General features: G+C 37.7%; 1 protein-coding gene across 8 annotated transcripts in view; it reads right to left on the bottom strand.

Annotated features, from left to right (window-relative positions):
* The window catches only part of phf3 (PHD finger protein 3), a 173912-nt gene that overhangs the window by 8211 nt on the left and 146688 nt on the right, over positions 1-19013 (bottom strand). For all 8 annotated transcript variants that reach the window (XM_063040252.1, XM_063040224.1, XM_063040260.1 and 5 more), the window contains one exon: positions 1380-1575. In XM_063040252.1, coding sequence (XP_062896322.1) covers positions 1380-1575 — 196 coding nt within the window. The remainder of the gene's footprint in view (positions 1-1379; positions 1576-19013) is intronic.

Below are 19013 nucleotides of genomic sequence, written 5' to 3'. Positions count from 1 at the left end.
TGGCATACAGCGTTTTTTTAAAAGTAACTTCTGATGCTAGACACTTAATCTGTAAAACTTTGAAAATTTGATATATGTTCAAATCCAAAATTATACTTATGACTCTAATCATTCATCAGTAATTGAACCTTAATTTTAATATGCAATTAAGAAATGCCTTAATCATAGACATTCCAATTAATTTCAATGCTACAGTCAAAGCTATAGTAAACACATTTACAGGGTCTTTTTCCAATTAAATCTTGTTTCAGCCAGCCAGCAGCAACAGGTTTTGATTGTTTTCCAGATGATGGATATCACAATTGATCCAAGCAAGACACTGTGGTGATCAGGCTATCGAAGAGTAATCCAGGGCCCAGACAATTCATTCAGTGCAGGCCAACTTTCTTTCTGTGAGTTTTTATTTTTAATTAATGTTACACATTCAGAAGTGAGTTTAGTCACCTCCAGATTAAGAGGCAAAGTACTGAGTAACCAAGCATGGCTTTCATGTACAGACATCCAACCTCTCCCGGAAGTTCCGGGAGTCTCCCACATATTAATAGTGGCTCCCTGATGCCCGCAAATTATATACAATATTACAGAAATCAATTTTTTTCAGAGCAAGAGAGCGCGAGAGAGAAAGCAAGAGAGAGTGAGAGAGCGCGCGAGAGTGACGAGAGAGCAAGAGGGAAAGAAAGAGCGAGCGTGTGAGAGAGAAAGAGAGAGAGAGATAGAAAGAGCGCGCCACGGCAGAGTGTTCCAAAAAAAGAAAATATAAAACCTACATCACCCCAGACTACACTAAAGTGTATCCCTGCCTAATAGGGGTCGAAAATAATGACAGTGTTGCTCGCTGCACTGTTTGCAACAGTGACTTTTCTATTGCCCATGGTGGTGAGTTTAACAGGTGTCATTCATTCATTAGCATAGCTAACGTTATTTAAACTAGCTGGCTAGCTGCTAAGGAGCTACTCTATTGCAGACATCCCACCTCTCCCAGAAGTTCTGGGAGTCTCCCACAAGTTGATGGTGCTATCTCCCTGAAATGAGTTTTTGCAGGGTGGGATGTCTGCATGTATTATCTCTGAATATAAATCAGGCTCTCTGATATTCTATTTGGCGCTAACAAGTTTGAACTGTTGAAAAAAATTGAACCATGAAAATATCTTAAACATTTTCAACTGCTCGACTGCCAGTGGTGAAAATGCATCATAATAGCTTCTTTAGGTGAAGAGTAAAGCACAGTCTTCAAGATATGAAAATATAAAGACAAAAATCAATTGCTTGAAACCTGTACTTTTTTCTTTAGGCTTCCAGTGGTCAAGAACTGTTAAATTCTATTTAATGTTTGTTCTACAGCATAATCAAAAAGAAAGCTACTGGTTATACAAACTCACCTGGCCCCTCAAATGGTAAGAGTCGATAAGGTATTTTTTCCAAGGCACCCAATGGAATAAGGTACATGTCTTTAACCTGCTTCACGTTGTTGGCTACTACTCCATATCGTTGCCTGCTGTTGAAGTATGCGTACAGTGAAGTGTACATTATCTGATCTTCCTCAGTCACTGGACAGAAACGTATGACACAAATTTCCTGTTAAAGCAAACACAATGAATATTAAACAAAAGTTTAACCAGTTTTAAACTAACTGGCTGTATAGAACAGCAAATTTTGGTTAATTCCTTAGAAAGAAAACCTATACTTTGTTCAACAGAGTATCTGCTGGAAGAACTCAGAAGGTCAAGCAGAATCTATAGAGTAGGGTAAAGGAACTGTCAAAATTTCACACCAAAACCCTACATCAAGACAATCATTTTGTTTGTGATTTTGGTAAAGTGAAGACAAGCAAAATATAAAAATTACTCATACTGCAAATGATTGTTTAGTACAGCATTTTTGTACAAAGGTAATGGAAATACTGCAATCAAAATACTATTCCGTTAATTATCCTATAAATAAAGAAAATTCTTTGTGTACACTAGCCATGATTTAGATTGATATTGACAATGCCAAATAAAGAAATAATCAAGATGTTAACCGTGTATGTAAACAGTTGAACACATATCCAAAGTTTGCCATTGTAAATTGACTTGGTATTCACCCATCATATCAAACGTAAATCTTACCACATTATTGACACAAAAGTACAAGTAAATGGAATTGCATTGACTCATTGCAAACAAGCTGAAGACGGCAGTACTTCGAAAGTGTATCTGGTTCTACTGCATTTTCAGAGATGTTAACTGCACTGACTTCTACAGTTCACTGTGCTTCAATGTGACTGCCAAATTATTTTTAATAATGTACTAATAATTGAAAAATATCGATCTGACGTTTAATAGAATACCTGTATTTTCTTAATGCTTCAAAGAGAAGCAGTTTGCCTTTAACTTTCGTTGGCCCAAGAGAACAGTGTTCCTATCCTCCATCTCATTTTTCACATTACTGGTGATCCCTATCAGGCATTGTAACTCGGCTACAGTGAATGGCAAACTTACAAAGGACAGAGGACTGGCATTTTTGGGGATGAAATACTGCAAAAAGAAAGGAAGGAAGTGGTCAGAAAGCAATATGAGGCACTAGATAGGCAAGTTTCATCTGTGGGTGGTAGGAAGGGAGCGAAGTTAGAGAGAGAGAGATAAATCTCCCCCTCAGTCCTCTCCTCCTGCTCTACCTTCCACTCTCCCTATCTTTCCCCTCCCACTTACTCATTCTTCTACTCACAGTTCTACTTTTTGCCCCCTCACCCTTCCCTCTATTCCTTCCTTTCATCTATTCCCATGACCCTAATCCTTGTTTTGCTACTCTGCTAGGCTGCCTATGCTTCTCCTCTTCTTTCTCTTCCTGTCCGTCCCTGCCCTATTCAACCTCCTACATCTTCCCCGCACCTTACTCCTTCTCCGTCCCCCATTACCTTGTCTCTTTCACTCTCATCCTTCTTGACTGTCCAAATTACTCAGCAATTGCCTGAGAAGAGAGTTTCTCTTTGTATTTCCAACAATGCCAGAAAAATGTTTTAGTCTACTATATATGCCACAGATTCCATGATACACCTTTTGTTTGTCCTAACTCCATGTCAATAAAGGCAATCAATAGCATGAATCTATTTTAAAATAATTGATATAAAGTAACATGCAAAGTTGAGAGGTTGTTGATTTAGCTAGCTAGCATTGGGTTTCTCTATCAGCAGGTGGCTGAGGTAAAATAATGACCAGGTCAGTACAAACATTCATGTTGACTAATCAGAGGTACGTAATATTACAAAGGTGGGTTAACAGCTGGAATAAAACATAACTGAAGACTGAACAGAGTACCACTATTTGCAGCCACAATGCAAATGAGTGGGTAACTTAATTATCTATGATGGATACTCTTCAGCACTGGGATTGATTTTACGTACATCTGCAGTAGTAACTATTACCCTCTTAATGTATCTTGCTGTAGAAATAGTTCTCATTGGGAGAACTGGCCATTGTTATTAAATTATTCCTTAACTGCATTACTCTTTCCTGAGTGTGCCCACATTTGCAATAAGGTAAAAAAGCATTCAATCCTCCCGGCAGTCTCTACCCAACATTAATGCCTCTGATACTGTTCCAACAAATTCCAATGTAAACTCAAGGAACAGCATTCCATCTGAGGACCCTGCATGCAACAGCCCTCGGGACTCAACAGTTTCAGTAGCCAGCCTTCACAGCTGATATGTTTTTCTCTTCCCAGATAATGTTTGCTGCTCTCTATATTCTATTCTATTTCAAATGTTCTGCAGTCTTAAATTCTCAAAATTTCAATTCCATCTTTTGAACCTCCTTGATATCTCCTTCTAGTAACACCTCCTCAACCCAAACAGATTAGCAATGACTAAAAACCCTTCACTTATACCCCTTCTGACACCCAGTTTCTCCTGGTCTCTAGATTACGAAACATTACTTCTGATCTCTCCATTACTTCTGCTCCTCTGCAATTTTGAATGTGTTTGAAAAATTAACTCTGTTTCTGTCCCCATAGATGCTGTTGGACCTCCAGAATCATTGTACTATCATTGTGTGGTTTACTTAAGACTTTCAGTATCTTTTTGTTTTTCACTACCAACATATGAGCTGACAGAGAGCAAAACACTAGCTGACAGAGTGGATACTAACAGTCAGCAACAATGGATGTGCTTGCATTTGACCAGTGGTTCTCAACCTTTTTCTGCTCATGGTCCACTTGGGACTTTCATTTACGTCTGTGGCCCCCATGCTCCATAGTCTCCATTAGTTGCTAAAGTCTTTTTTGTCAACTCTACTAATTATTCTAATATACAGTCAATATTTATGTTTTACAGGTTATAGGTACTACTGTATGTTAGATATAATGATATATACGTGTATGAAAAATAAAACTATTTCTAAGCTCTGATTAGGACAATATTTTTCCAACCAGCAACAAAAGAGCACTTAGTACTGTTACTTAGGGCATTGAGTGAGATCCTTGTGACTGTTGCAAACTAGCAACTTTATGAATATCTGGTTGTATCTTGGTTGAAGATAACCGATATCACCTCTTTTCACAACATCAAGAAGGTTTCGAGCTTTTGATAGCAGGTGAAGAGCTTAACTAAAATTACATTCAACTAGGTAAGAGGTGGGAAATCTAATTAAATACAACTTTGCTTTCTCCAGAGCTGTGGAAACTTATTTTGAATGTCACTAGTGATCCAGAAATTTTGCTTGCTGTGGTTGAATTTTGCTTGAGCTGTTACATCACTCAGCTGCTCAATAAAACCTTCTTGCAATGTGGCGTCAACATCATTCACATTCACCCCAAATTAAACCACCACCTAATCTAGAATATGCTTCTCCGGTAGGTCTCTGCAGGGTATGAATGTGATTTGTGCATGGTCAAGCAGGAGCAGAGATAATAATTGATGTGCCACACACACACACACACACACACACACACACAGGCTAAATTCTTTTGCTGCCTTATTTGCATCATCTAGCATATTTCATTCAGGGTTCCAAGTAAATTACATGTATTCATTTCTTTATATTTATGTATTTTAGCAATATTTCATTAAAACAGTGAACTTATCATGGCCTATTTAAAAATTCCTGCGGCCCTAAGCTTCTTGTTTTTTATTTGTGGCCCCTATGAAAGCTGGTATAGTTCCCTGGGGGACCATATGGCCCATGCTGAGACCCACTGTGTTAGACAGCTGTCTATAGCCCAAGATAATTTACTGTGCCAGTATTCCCTTCTCACAGGTAACGTCCACATTCAATGCCCCATCTCTCCTCGGCTTTGAGATGGAGTTGGTAAGCCTTCTTGAAGCACTGTAGTTTATGTGATAATGGTGCTCCTACAGTAATTTTAGGCAGGAAGACCCTTTTTTTCCCATTGGTATTGTTACAATTACAGCTGTTATTTTGTAGGAAACCAAGTTGAATTAATGAAGTTGATACCTTCCCCATCATTGAGCAATTCTACAAAAAGCGCTGCCACAAGAAAGCATCATCCATCATCACAGACCCTCACTGTCCAGGCCATGCTCCCTTCTCACTGCTGCCACTGGAAAGGTGACACAAGAGGTGTAGGTTCCACACCACCAGGTTCACGAAGTTATTATTCTTCAAGCATCAAGGCTCCCAAACCAGCATGGATAACTTTACTCACCTCGACTCTGAACTGATTACACAACTTTGTTGTGTGCTGGGGCAGCAGGCTGAGGGTAGCAGACACCAACAGAATCAACAAACTCATTCGTAAGGCCAGTGATATTGTGGGGATGGAACTGGACTCTCTCACGGTGGTGTCTGAAAAGAGGATGCTGTCTAAGTTGCATGCCATCTTGGACAATGTCTCCCATCCACTACATAATGTACTGGGTGGGCACAGGAGTACATTCAGCCAGAGACTCATTCCTCTGAGATGCAGCACAGAGCATCATAGGAAGTCATTCCTGCCTGTGGCCATCAAACTTTACAACTCCTCCCTTGGAGGGTCAGACACCCTGAGCTGATAGGCTGGTCCTGGACTTATTTCATAATTTACTGGCATAATTTACATATTACTATTTAACTATCTATTACTATTTTTCTATTACTTTTCTATTACTATTTATTATTTCCATGACTATTACTGTTTACTATTTACTAATAGTAGTATTACTATTACTATTAATATTTATTATTTATGGTGCAACTGTAACGAAAACTAATTTCCCCCGGGATCTATAAAGTATGACTGTGACTATAACTTACAGACTCACTTTCAAGGACTCTACAACTCATGCTCTCAGTATTATTTATTTATTTGTTTTTGTATTTGCAGTTTGTCTTCTCTTGTTCATTGGTCGCTTATCAATCTCCATGTGTAGTTGTTCATTGATTCTACTGTATTTCTTTGTTCTACTGTGAATGCCTGCAAGAAAAATGAATCTGAAGGTTGCCTATAGTGACATATATTGTACATACTTTGAGAATAAATTTACTTTGAACTTTGAAATAGATTTTGCAGTGTTACCAAAGCCTTCCTGCATTCTGTCAACTACCATGCACACAGCCAACCACAATAGTTTTTCAGTGAGATCATTCTGATACCTGTACTTCCATGTGAAGGCAGTACTGTAGGGGTTGGTCAGATGGAAGTGACTCATGTGCTACAGACTATAGCTGACAAAAGGTAGGCATATCAGGGAACACAACGGTAGCCATCATGGACACTAGCCTCCCCATCATCAAAGACAACTTCAAAAGCCAATACCTTAAAAAGATAGCATCCTTAATTAAAGACCCCTATCACCCAGGACATGTCTGCTCCTATTTGTTGCCATCAAGCAGGAAATACAGGAGCCTGAAGACACGCATTCAATGTTTCAGGAACAGCTTCTTCCCCTCCACCATCAGATTTCTGAATGGACAATGCATCTATGAACACTACCTCAGTATTTTTTCCCTCTCTTAATTTAATTTATTAATTTAAACTAATTCTCTTTTTTATATATACTTATTGTAATTTATAGTTTTTATTATCATGTATTGCAATGTACTGCTGCAAAACACATTTCATGACATACAGTATGCCAGTGATATAAAATCTGATTCTGATTTAATTTTTTAGATATACTTCTTATTGTAATTTATAGTTTTATTATTATTATGTATTGCAATGTACTGCTGACGCAAAACAAAAATTTTATGCGATGTCAATGATATTAAACCTGATTCTGATTTCAAGATGTCTCAGGCAACTTGCACATTTCACTGAATTTGCATTTGTTTTTGTACATCTGATCTGTTACAATGAACGATTCTGAGAAAATTACTCTATCAGGTCATAGAAGTGGAAGAAGCTTCCAAGACTGAAGCTTGGACCATGTGATGAACAGCTTTCAATGTGGATTGAGGCAGTGAATGTTTATAAACTTGAGACAGTACTAGTAATCTGCTCATGAATCATGCTGCCTGGAATTACATTCTGCAGCAGTCGTCCAGGAGAAAATCATGAACATTAGGATTTTCTGGAAATCACCTAAGCACTTGTCATAACTGTGCTGTGACACATCATGATGCACCATAAAGTCCCAAATTTTGTCTGCAAGTTTCAATCCTTTTACACTTTTCCAGTTTTCTGCATGCATGACTTCATTTCCCCTCTAATGAGAAATCCTCAATTAGACCAAGCTTTTGGTCATTTTCCCTCATACCTGCTTATGTTGTTTGGTATCATATTTTGTTAATTCTAACCTCCACTGCAAAAGGATCAGAGTACAAGGGAAATAATATTGTAGTTTATCGAGGATAAATCACACCTGAAATATCTGTACAGGTTTGATCACCTTAAAAAAGGTTAGATAAAGAGTGCATAACACTTGCCATAAAGGGAGTGCAGTGAAGATTCACTGAACTAGTTCCTAGCCTGTCAAGTGCAGAAAGAATGAGTAGGTTAGGCCTCTTCTTCAGAGTTTCAAAAATTAAGACGTGAATTTGAAGCTATAATTCTAGACAGAGTGTTTCCTCCGGTTGAGGAGTCAAAAGCCAGAGGTGAAAATATTTTTAAAAAGAGTAATCCATTCAATGGCAGAACGGTGAAGCTATGGATCTTAGTACAGTAGGGGGACATGGTTGATCAATTATTGTTTGCGTTCAAATGTGCTATAAATAGATTTCTGGCTACATAAGGAATTGAGGATGAGACAAGAAAATGGTGTTGATATAGATCTGCCTTGAATGTACTGAATGGCAGTGCAGGCCTGAGAAGCTGAATGGCCAACTCGTGTTCTTATTTTCAATGAACATATAAGCTGACACTTTTGAAAAGCACCTGGGGATAATTACTAGGGTAGTATGGTCTTGATAATAATGAGGATTCCTTATATAACTTAGCAGGGCTTCTGTTTAATAGAAAACAGACTCTCAACCCAATTTCTGAATGAGAAGGTTAGAAGTTTAACTATTTATAACCTTTACTATTATCAGCTGTTTCATCTGGTTCTTAGAGAGTAAAATAATCTGTTTTGGATTATATGACATTTTTCAAAGAAGAGAAAATAATTAGAGAATATTGGAAAAAAAATACTGCATAAGACTAACAAAGTTGGTTTCCAAAGATCTGGCATGGACTCAACAAGCTAGAACATCACATATTTAACTGTATTATTCTATAATCTGCTCTGTGGTGCTGATAAGTGTTGAACCACCATATTTGTGACAACTTGCCTTGCTTTTCTTCAAAACCATGCCATGGGATCACCTGCATCTACCTTAGAGAATTGCAAAACCCACGACTTAGCAGTTCATTAGAGGACACCATTCTTGACAGTGCAGTTGTCCCTCTGCAGTAAATTACCTACTAGATCTTTTTTCATGTTCAAGTCTTTGGAAAGGAATTTTTAGTCTACCACCCAACCCAGAAGCAAGACAATTTTAGCCAGGCCACAGCTGACATCTGACTTATTATTTGTGAAAATTTGCATATGTGATAAAGTAATTCACAGCTGCATCAAAGATCTAAAATTTACTTATGGGGTCTGATGTTAAAAAAAATATAAAGTAGCTGAGAAAGGACCATGATAGTTTCAGAAATTCATGCAAAAACATGTCAAGTATGGAGGTACCAGTGCTGCAAACCCTGGTCAAAAGTTAAAACACATTCATTATCAAAGTAGGTATAAATTATACAACACTGAGATTATTTTGCTTACAGGCAGCCACAAAGCAAGAAACCCAAAAGAACCCAATTTAAAAAATAGGCCAACACTCAATGACTCAGCACACAAAGGTTAATTAAAATATGCTATTCTAACTAACAATTGGCGGTGCTTATACTTTGAGTGACATGGTAGCATAGCAATTAACATCAAACTTTACAGCATCAGTGATCATGGTTCAATTCCTGCCACTGGCCGTAAGAAGTTTGTATGTACTCCCTGTGACTGTGTGAGTTTCCTCCGGGTGCTCTGCTTTCCTCTCACAGTCCAAAGACATATGGGTTAGTAAGTTGTGGACATGCTATAACGGCACCAGAAGCATCCTCTGACTGTGTTGGTTGTTGACGTAAATGATACATTTCACTTTATATTTCCATGTACCTGGATACTGCTCGCATAGCATTGAACATGCTAGAATTTTCTGGGTCAAACTCCTGTCCATAAGATTTAGATATGGAACTATTATAAATATGAGAAAACTTGCACATTCCATCAGGTTGCTTAAAACTAGTTGTAAGATCTCAAGGGCAAACAAGTTGTTTGTATATATTATGTAAATGATTTGGCTGAGAATATAGGGGGTCTGATTAGTAACACAAAAATTAGTGGAGTCGCAAACAACAAAGATTGTTTATAGATAGAACAGGACATAGTTCAGCTGGAAAGTTAAGTCCATTGATTCTATGAATTATGTACATAGACAAATCTGACAGTTTCTGAGTTCAGCAGTCAGAAGAGACAATAGGGTGTCACTTGCTGAGTGTTGGCCCATTTTCAAAAACACTGTAGTTATGAGATCTGAATTTTGATAAGCATAGCTTCTAAGAAAAACAGCAGAGGTTTGCTGGGCCTACATAGCGGGAGGCCTTAAAATAAAATGACCTTTTTCCATTTGCATAGTTCCAATTCTCTTACACTCTATGAAATTTAATGACTTGACCAGAGCAGACAATGCAATTTAATAACATAAGTTCCTTACTCTGTTGGTTACCACAGACAGTTCATTTTTAACCTCCCTATCTAAGAATTCATCATCTGCGTTCAGATTAAAAGTACAGGATGGGCTTAGAGGGGAGATTTTTTGCTTTGAGAAGTTTAACCAAGGACCTCAAAATAGACTCCTACCAACACTTAAATGTGCAAATTTAAAACATCTCTGCCCTTTAAAATGATGATGTCACTGCGTATTTTACATCAAACACCAATGCAATCCTAGGTGACAGTCTCTTTTAGCTAACCCTATGACATCAAAAAACTGTTGCTTGGTGGAGTGATATCCACTCCAGCATGTCCTTTGTTGGAAGGTAATGAAGAATATGATTAATTGTTATTTTTAATAAATATAGGTAAGAATATAATTTAAAAAGGATTTATTTTATCTAATTAAACTTCAAGCTTTGAGAACTATTTACTGAAATTTATTCCATTGGATGTAAATTTAAATTGTTTGGAAATTGGACTATGTTACAATCAAGGTCAGGGTTGGGCTCCCAAGAGCATAGGCAAGTAAGTGAGATAGACTTAAACAATTAAGCTCACCTACTCCAGGGAACATGTGCAGCCTGCTGTGTATGTATTTTTCCTATCCATTTTAGTTCCTAAAGTAATGGTCTGCAAAGATTCTCCCCACAGCAACAACAGTCTCAAAATATATTAAACCTTGCACCTTGCATTATAAATACCACTTTAGCTTCTCACCAGGAAGGATTTAAATTTATTAAGAATAACTAAAAGTCGATCTATCTGACAAATGACTTCAAGGCTATAACATTTTATGACTGACCTAATGTCCTCAAAATTTTCAAATTGTATTTGACAATTAAGGTGTCACTTCTTTAAACTATTTCCTATATGATACATCAGCACTGCAAATTATAAACTTGGGTTTGCTTCATTCTTTGTACCTTGTATGATTTCCACTAAAATTTAATTTGGGACTGCTTTGCTGCCTCAGGGCATGGACAGCTTGCAATCATTGAGGGAAAAATGAATTCAAAATTGTATCAAGACATTTTACATGAGAATATCAGGGCAGTAGTCTGTCACCTGAAGCTTAATAGAATTTGGATGATGCAACAAGACAATGATCCGAGACACAAGAGAAAATCAACAGAATGGTTTAAAAAAGGAGAAAATTTGTGTTTTGGAATGGCTAAGACAGAGTTTAGACCTTAACACAATTGAGATGCTGTGACATGACCTGTAGAGGACTTTCACGCAAGGTATCCCAGAAATATTGATGCACTGAAACAGTTTTATATGGAGGATTGGTCAAAAATTCCTCCTCGCCATTGTACAAGTCAACAACTACAGGAAATGTTTGCTGGAAGTTACTGTTGCTAAAGGAGGTTCTAGCAGTTATTAAATACAAGGGTTCACATTCCTTTTCCAGCCTGGACTGTGAACGATTAAACAATGTGTTCAATAAAGACATGAAAAGCGCAAATGTTTCTGCGTTGTTAGTTTGGGCGGATTGTGTTTGCCCATTATTGTGACTTGGATGAAGATGAGATCTCATTCTATGAGTAATTAATGCAGAAAACCAGGTAATTTTTATTCTTTGGAATGTAGAAGGTTGAGGGGGGGACTTGATAGAGGTATTTAAAATTATGAGGGGGATAGACAGAGTTGACGTGGATAGGCTTTTTCCATTGAGAGTGGGGGAGATTCAAACAAGAGGACATGAGTTGAGAGTTAAAGGGCAAAAGTTTAGGGGTAACATGAGGGGGAACTTCTTTACTCAGAGAGTGGTAGCTGTGTGGAACGAGCTTCCAGCAGAAGTGGTTGAGGTAGGTTCGATGTTGTCGTTTAAATGTTAAAATGGACAGCTATATGGACAGGAAAGGAATGGAGGGTTATGGGCTGAGTGCAGGTCGGTGGGACTAGGTGAGAGTAAGAGTTTGGTATGGACTAGAAGGGCCAAGATGGCCTGTTTCCGTGCTGTAATTGTTATATGGTTATATGGAAAGTAATTAACATTAAAATATGGAGAGTAATTGTGTTCATTGCCACTCAAATAATTTTAGCAGATATGAAGGTTCTCTTAGTGAAAACGGCATAAAAATATAATGCCACTAAAAATTCTTTCTGCCACTTCACAATGATTAGAAATATCAATGTGATTTCCAATAAAAACTCATTCTAGTAAGCCACTGTGTGACATTATCTGAAATATCACACCAGTGGCAATGACCTGAATTTATAAGTAACTTACTCATAATCACATATATTCTACTTACACAACAGCAGATTATTTAACTTTTACCACAAAGTTGCACCATAGAGGACATCTTTTGTTCCCTCATGGTTTCACTAATACTTAAGTGATTTCAATGAAACTATTCTTTAGAGCATTTTAATGAACTCATATTCAGGGTCCATATTTTCTCTAGAATACTTATGTACAGCAATATTTTATTTTATTCAATTTATCTGGAGAGCATTTGTGATCCAGGAATAGATGTCTTTTTCAGAAGTGTAACCAAGATCTACAGTAGGTATTCCTCAGCTTAGCTACGTGTTCCTAATTTCTTGATTCATTTTTAATTCGATTCACTGCCATACTCCTCATATCTCTTGAGAAGATGGTGGCAAGCTACCCGCTTGAACCAACAAACTTCTTCCAGTGTTGTTGGGCTTGGAATTTCTGGATTTAGATGAACAAACAACAATATACACTCAATAGCCACTTTATTGTGTATACCTATACACCTGCTCATTAATGCAAATATCTAATCAGCCAATCATGTGGCATCATCTAAATGCATAAAAGCATACAGAAATGGTCAAGAGATTCAGTTGTTGTTCAGACCAAACATCTGAATGGAGAAGAAATGTGATCTAAGTGACTTTGACTGTGGAATGATTGTTGGTGTCAGGGTGGTTGGAGTATCTCAGAAACCGCTGATTTTCTGGGATTGTCACACACAACAGTCTCTAAAATTTACAGAGAATGGTGCAAAAACAAAAAATATCCAGTAAGCAACAGTTCTGTGGGGAGAAACACCTTGTTAACGGGAGATCAGAAATGGCCACACTGGTTCAAGATGACAGGAAGGCAAACATCAAATACCACGTGTTACCACAGTGGTGTACAGAAAAGCATCTCTGAATGCACAACACATCGAACCCTGAAGTGGATGGGCTATAGGAGCAGAAGACCACATTCGATTCCACTCCTGTACTGAGTAAAATGGCCACTGAGAGTATTTACCTCCAAGGAGAACAGTAAATGCTGAAATACTCAGCAGATCAAGGCATTGTCAATGGAAAGAGAAACAGAAATAAGGTTTCAGGTCAAAGACAGCACTGGGAAAGTGAGTAAACCAGTTATTTTAAATGGTGGAGAGGGTAGAAAGAGATAGAAAGGACAAAGGGAATATCTTCGAGCGCTACTTGTTTGAAAGTTAATGATGGCAATTATGGAGAGGGAAAACAAAGACCTGCGTGAAAGTTGTTAAGGAGAATGATGGAAATACCCAGATGATCAGATAATATTTAAGGTTTGCAGAGTCAGAAAACCCTCTCTAATATCATCCATAAATCTGCTATTGTCTTTTTCTTTCTTATTGCTAAAGATTATGGGTAACATCGAAGTAGCCTAGACAAGCAACCTCTGGATTTTGAAGACAGTATACTCTGAGGCTATGATGTGCAGTGCAGAGTGCATAAATGTATGAAGTGGTGGTGGAATGAATATTTGAGGTAGTTGAAGAAGTCAAGTCAAGTGAGTGCTTTGTCCAGGATGGTACTGACCTTTTAAACTGTTATCTGAGATCAATCCATGCAAGAGAAAAGTAAACATCATATTGCTAACCTGTCTTTAGGTGACATGAACTTAGGAGATGGGTCATTTGCCACTGGATATCCAGATTCTCAATTCCCCTTGTTGCCACAGTATTTGTAGGATTGCTTTAGTTAAGTTCCCAGTTGAAGGTGAAATCCCAACATGCTGATGGTGGGGAAGCCAGTGACGATAACACGACAGGTGGTTAGACTTCCTTTTGCTACAAATGATCATTCCTTGACCCCTGCGCTGTGCAAATGATTCTTTCCACTAATCAACACAATCCTCAATGCTGTCCTAGTGCTTCTCCCTACAGGGATAAATTGCTCCATTTTCTGAGGAGCTGCTAATGGCTTTGAATATCGTGCAGTCATCAGCAAGCATCTGCAACTCTGCACTGAAAATGGAAGGAAGGCCATTGCTAAACCAGCGGAATATGTTTGGGCTTGGCACAGTGCCCTGAGGAATTCCTGCAGTGGCGTTAAAACTAAATGCTGGAAACTCAGCATGTCAGGCAGCATCTGCGGAGAGAAGAGCAATAAACTTGAAAAATCCCAGACCCTTCACAGGAACTCAGATATGAAAGGTTAATTATTTCTCCTTCTGTACATACTTCCTGATCTAGTGCCAATTTCCAGAATCTTCTATTTTTATTTCAGATTTCCAGTGTCAACAGTTTTATTCATTTTCACTCAGTAGTGATATCCTATAGTGATATGCTGGGGCTGGTACGACTGACCTCCAATAATCATAACTATCTTCCTTTAAGCATGTATGATTCAAGATTCAAGATTAGTTATCATGTGAGCATTGAAACATACAGTGAAATCTGTCATTAGAGGCAACAACCAACACACCTGAGGATATGCTGGGGACAGCCCACAAGTGTCTCCAAACATTCAGATGCCAACATAGCATGCCCACCACGTTGGCAGAACAACTCTGAACACAACAAGCTAGAAGTAGGGTATTAAGTAAAACATGGCTGCCTTTTGTCATTAATCTGTGGCATTTATATTAAAGAGTTAGGGAAAATAGGAGAGGTATTTCTCAACTGATTGGTCAAGGGGATAGTGTAAAATAAATACTTTGCATAGCTTGATGAAATACATTTCGAAGCCTGCAGCTGTCGAGTTATTTAAATCTTTTTTCATTTAGTTCAGAAACAATATGCAAATTTGGAGATACTTGATTGTATGAAATACATTTTTATACAATTTAATTAGGTACACATTGAAGGGTATAGGTCACTGAATACGTGCCTGTGTGACCACTCACTTTTATTTAGTCTGATCTGCAATACAATATTCATTTTCAATACCCTGTTTTGATGCATCACAGTATCCTTTTCAAGAAGATTGTGTTGATTCGTGCCAAAATGGCAACCGTCCTAGTATACACAACACCTTGAATGGAGTTCCATGTGACAGTTCTTTTACTGTGAAAGTGTTGTCTGAATTCACTCTTAAGTGGCTTATCTCAAATTATGCTTCCATGTTTTCACTATATTCTCACACTGAAGAAATAACTAATCCTTTTTTAACACATTGAATGGATTACCCGTCTGCTTCTAAATTCAAGTGAATAGAATCTGTCTTATTAAGTTACTGGTGCTGGGCTTACTGCAAAGTCAATGTATCTTTACTGAGACTTGGTGCCGAGAATTAATATAATGTTGCAGATAGGCCCTGAGGGATAATGGTGTTAATCCTCATTTCCCTTTCCATCTGGTCTAGCATTTGGCACTTAACTTATCTACACATTTTGTTTGAGAAATTCTGTTCCTCACCCAGCATAACTTCTTGAAAACCCATTATAAAAGCTCAGATCTAATACAATCTATATTCCCAGTTTGCAGATACCTTGACATCTGTTTAGCTGAATCAGAAATCCTTATTAGGAATCCAGATCATTTGTACACATCTGACCTCCATAATCACCAGTTTGACTAGCTTGGGTTCCCCAGGGAAACTATCTACCTTGTGCCTCATAGGCACTTATAGCTATCCTCTCCCAAATTCTTAAATGACTATAGCTAAGACTGCAGTAAGTATCCAGTAACAATCAAAAGTTCTAAACTTTCTGTTGGAAGTATAACCTTCGTACAATTCATATACAGTACATGTATTCACCCATGCGTGTTTTATCAATCCAGACAAGTGCAACTAACACTTTAGATTTTTAAGAGATTAAAAACCTATACATTAATAAATATAGATAGACTAACTTATTCATCACGTGTATCGGAACGCAGTGAAATGTGTTGTTTGTGTCAAATCAAATCAACAAGGATTGTACTGGGCCATAAGGGTCGCCACACTTCCAACGCCAAAATAGCACGCCCAAAACTCATAAACCCTAACCTGTACAGCTTTGAATATGTGAGGAAACCAAAGCATCTGAAGGAAACATGTGGTTATGGGAAGGACGTACAAACTCCTCACAAAAAGCGACAACCTCAATCTTACAGCTAGTGCTGTAAAGCTCTCCAGTACAGTACAATTTTTCAAAATTTCAGGAGAGTTTGATTTCAAAATCTACAGTTACTTATACTAAATAAATCTATAAATACAAATATTATAATCATGTCAGTTGTTTTGAAAAGGAAAAGGCATAAAAAACAAGGACAATATTTTTATGTTAGCAAAATTCAAATAGGGAAAAGATTTTCCCAAATCTAGTGTCTATCTCCAATGTATGATACACAAAGTTCAAAGTAAATTTATTATCAAATTATATATATGTCACCATATACAACCCTGATATTTCTAATGTAGCTTTTAATAATTGATAACAGGATAGAAGACACATTCCATCACATCAGGCTATCCCAATAGTCATTTTATTGGCTTTAGCCAGAAAGAAATATTATACTAGGTAGATTAAAATAGAATCATCATTTCCAACTGGTACTTCTATTATGATTTTGTTGGTGGTTTAAACTAGCAACTTCAAATGCTCTAAGTTATTCAATACTTCTAACATTTTCATTGAACTCTGTGCCAAGTGAATGGACAACTGTCAGCAATACCCCATGTGACATCTAGTAATCCTTCATCCAGTTAATGATTAGAAAATCAGAAGATGTATCACATAAACATCAAATATGCATGCCCAGTATTCAAAGAACATGGTGTTCTTGGCTCAAACTTTCAAGCAGGACATCTGTCCAGCTCTTCATCGTGAACATGTTGAAGGTTAAAGTTTAGAGAGACATTAAAACAGAATTGGAAAGAGAACTCATGATCAGTGTTACGGAAAAGAGAAACTTTTTTTTATCTATTTGGCATTAGCTGACGAGATTTGTTAATGCATTAATACAGGTTAAATTCCAGTGTAATATACTAGTAACTTCACTGCATGGCAGTGTATGCTCCACTGCAGTTTTAAACTGCAGCCACTCGATATTGGGAAGCTGCTGCAGATTTACTTCAAAACCATCTGATCTATAAGACCATAAGACAAAGGAGCAGAATTAGGCAATTGATCCATCAAGTCTGCTCTGCCATTCAATCATGACTGATTTATTATATCTCTCAACCCCATTCTCCTGCCTTCTCTCCATATATTTGACACCATTACTAATCAAGAACCTATCGACCTCCACTTTAAACATACCTAACGACTTGGGCTCCACAGCCATCTATGGCAATGTGTTCCACAGATTCACCACCCTCTGGCTAAAGAAATTCCCCTTCATTCCTATTATAAAGTGATGTCCTTCTATTCTGCAACTAAGTGTGCAATTACTTCAAGATCTGGTTTTCCAGCGGGGGGCTCATGGAGTGAGCTGTATTTTGGCGTCGCTCCATACCCTTTATCTTTTTTACATGTAACCACTCTTTTCACTTTACCTATACCTACATTAAATGATTTAGACTAAAAATATACCATTGAACTTCGACTTTTACTTACTGAAAATGCATACCAGAGGACGAGAAGTTAAAAACGGAAAGAGCTCCGGCGGGAACAGGAAAAAAGATGGTGATCCTGAAGCATCAAAGGAAGCTCCACTAACTGCTGAAGCAATGAAGAAACTTCTGGACGATATAGTTAATCGAAAACTTGCCGTAATTGAAGGTGTGGTGAAAACAACTCAAGATGATCTTAAATCGTTCAGACGTGAAATCGATCAACAAATTAGAATCGCGGAACTAGACGAAGATGGCCGCAAAAGGGATCGAAAAATTGAAGCTCTTAAAAAAAGTTTAACTTTGGTAACGCAACAGCTAACGTTATCAAGCTAAGACTATTGATCTTGAAAATTGCTCTCGACGACAGAATTTGCGAATAATCGGTTTTCCTGAAGATGTTGAGACCGGAGATCCTACTAAATATTTTTCTAAATTGTTAGTAGATGTGTATGGTCTAGGTATATTGGAGGAACCCCCACTGTTAGACCGCGCACACCGTTCTTTACGTTTTAAACCGGCGAAACTGGCCAGACAGAGGCCAGTCATCGTTCAGTTTCATTATGTTCATGATAAGGAACAAGTGATTCGAGCTGCTCGGCAGAAAGGCATGATTGAGTTTCAAAATTTTAAATTTCGAATTGTCAAAGACTACAGCCAAGAGGTATTGAAAAAACGGATGGCTTTTAAACCACAGGTGTCAGAATTTTATCGTCTGGGCTGTAAAATAGCGTTTCTGTTCCCAGCCTGTTTGAGAGTTGTTATGCCGGAAAATTCTCATAACTTGTTCAAAACTCCGACCGAAGCTCAAAGTTTCCTTGATAATCTGTCTCCCTCTGTTGAGGACTAATTAATGCATTGTTTTTTCCTTCCTCGCCTTTGATCTGGTTTTCGTTTCCTTTCTTTTTTTAAAAAAAGTTAATACTTAGTTTGTAAAAGTAGAACTTTATATTCTGAGCGTTTTTACTCAGTTTAGTAGTTTTTCTGGTTATAAACTGAATCTAGGTAAGAGCAAACAATTTAAAGTAGTGCATAGAGCACATATGTCTAAAGATAAATTAGCCCGTTTTTATTCCCATATAAACCCTATTTGTGACAGATGTCACTCTGAGGTGGCTTCTTTAACTCATATGTTTTGGTC

The sequence above is a fragment of the Mobula hypostoma genome, chromosome 2, assembly GCF_963921235.1.
Source record: "Mobula hypostoma chromosome 2, sMobHyp1.1, whole genome shotgun sequence".
NCBI classification, from domain to species: Eukaryota; Metazoa; Chordata; class Chondrichthyes; order Myliobatiformes; family Myliobatidae; genus Mobula; species Mobula hypostoma.
Note: the sequence above shows the minus strand (reverse complement) of the source record. Positions and strands in the feature narration are given on the sequence as shown.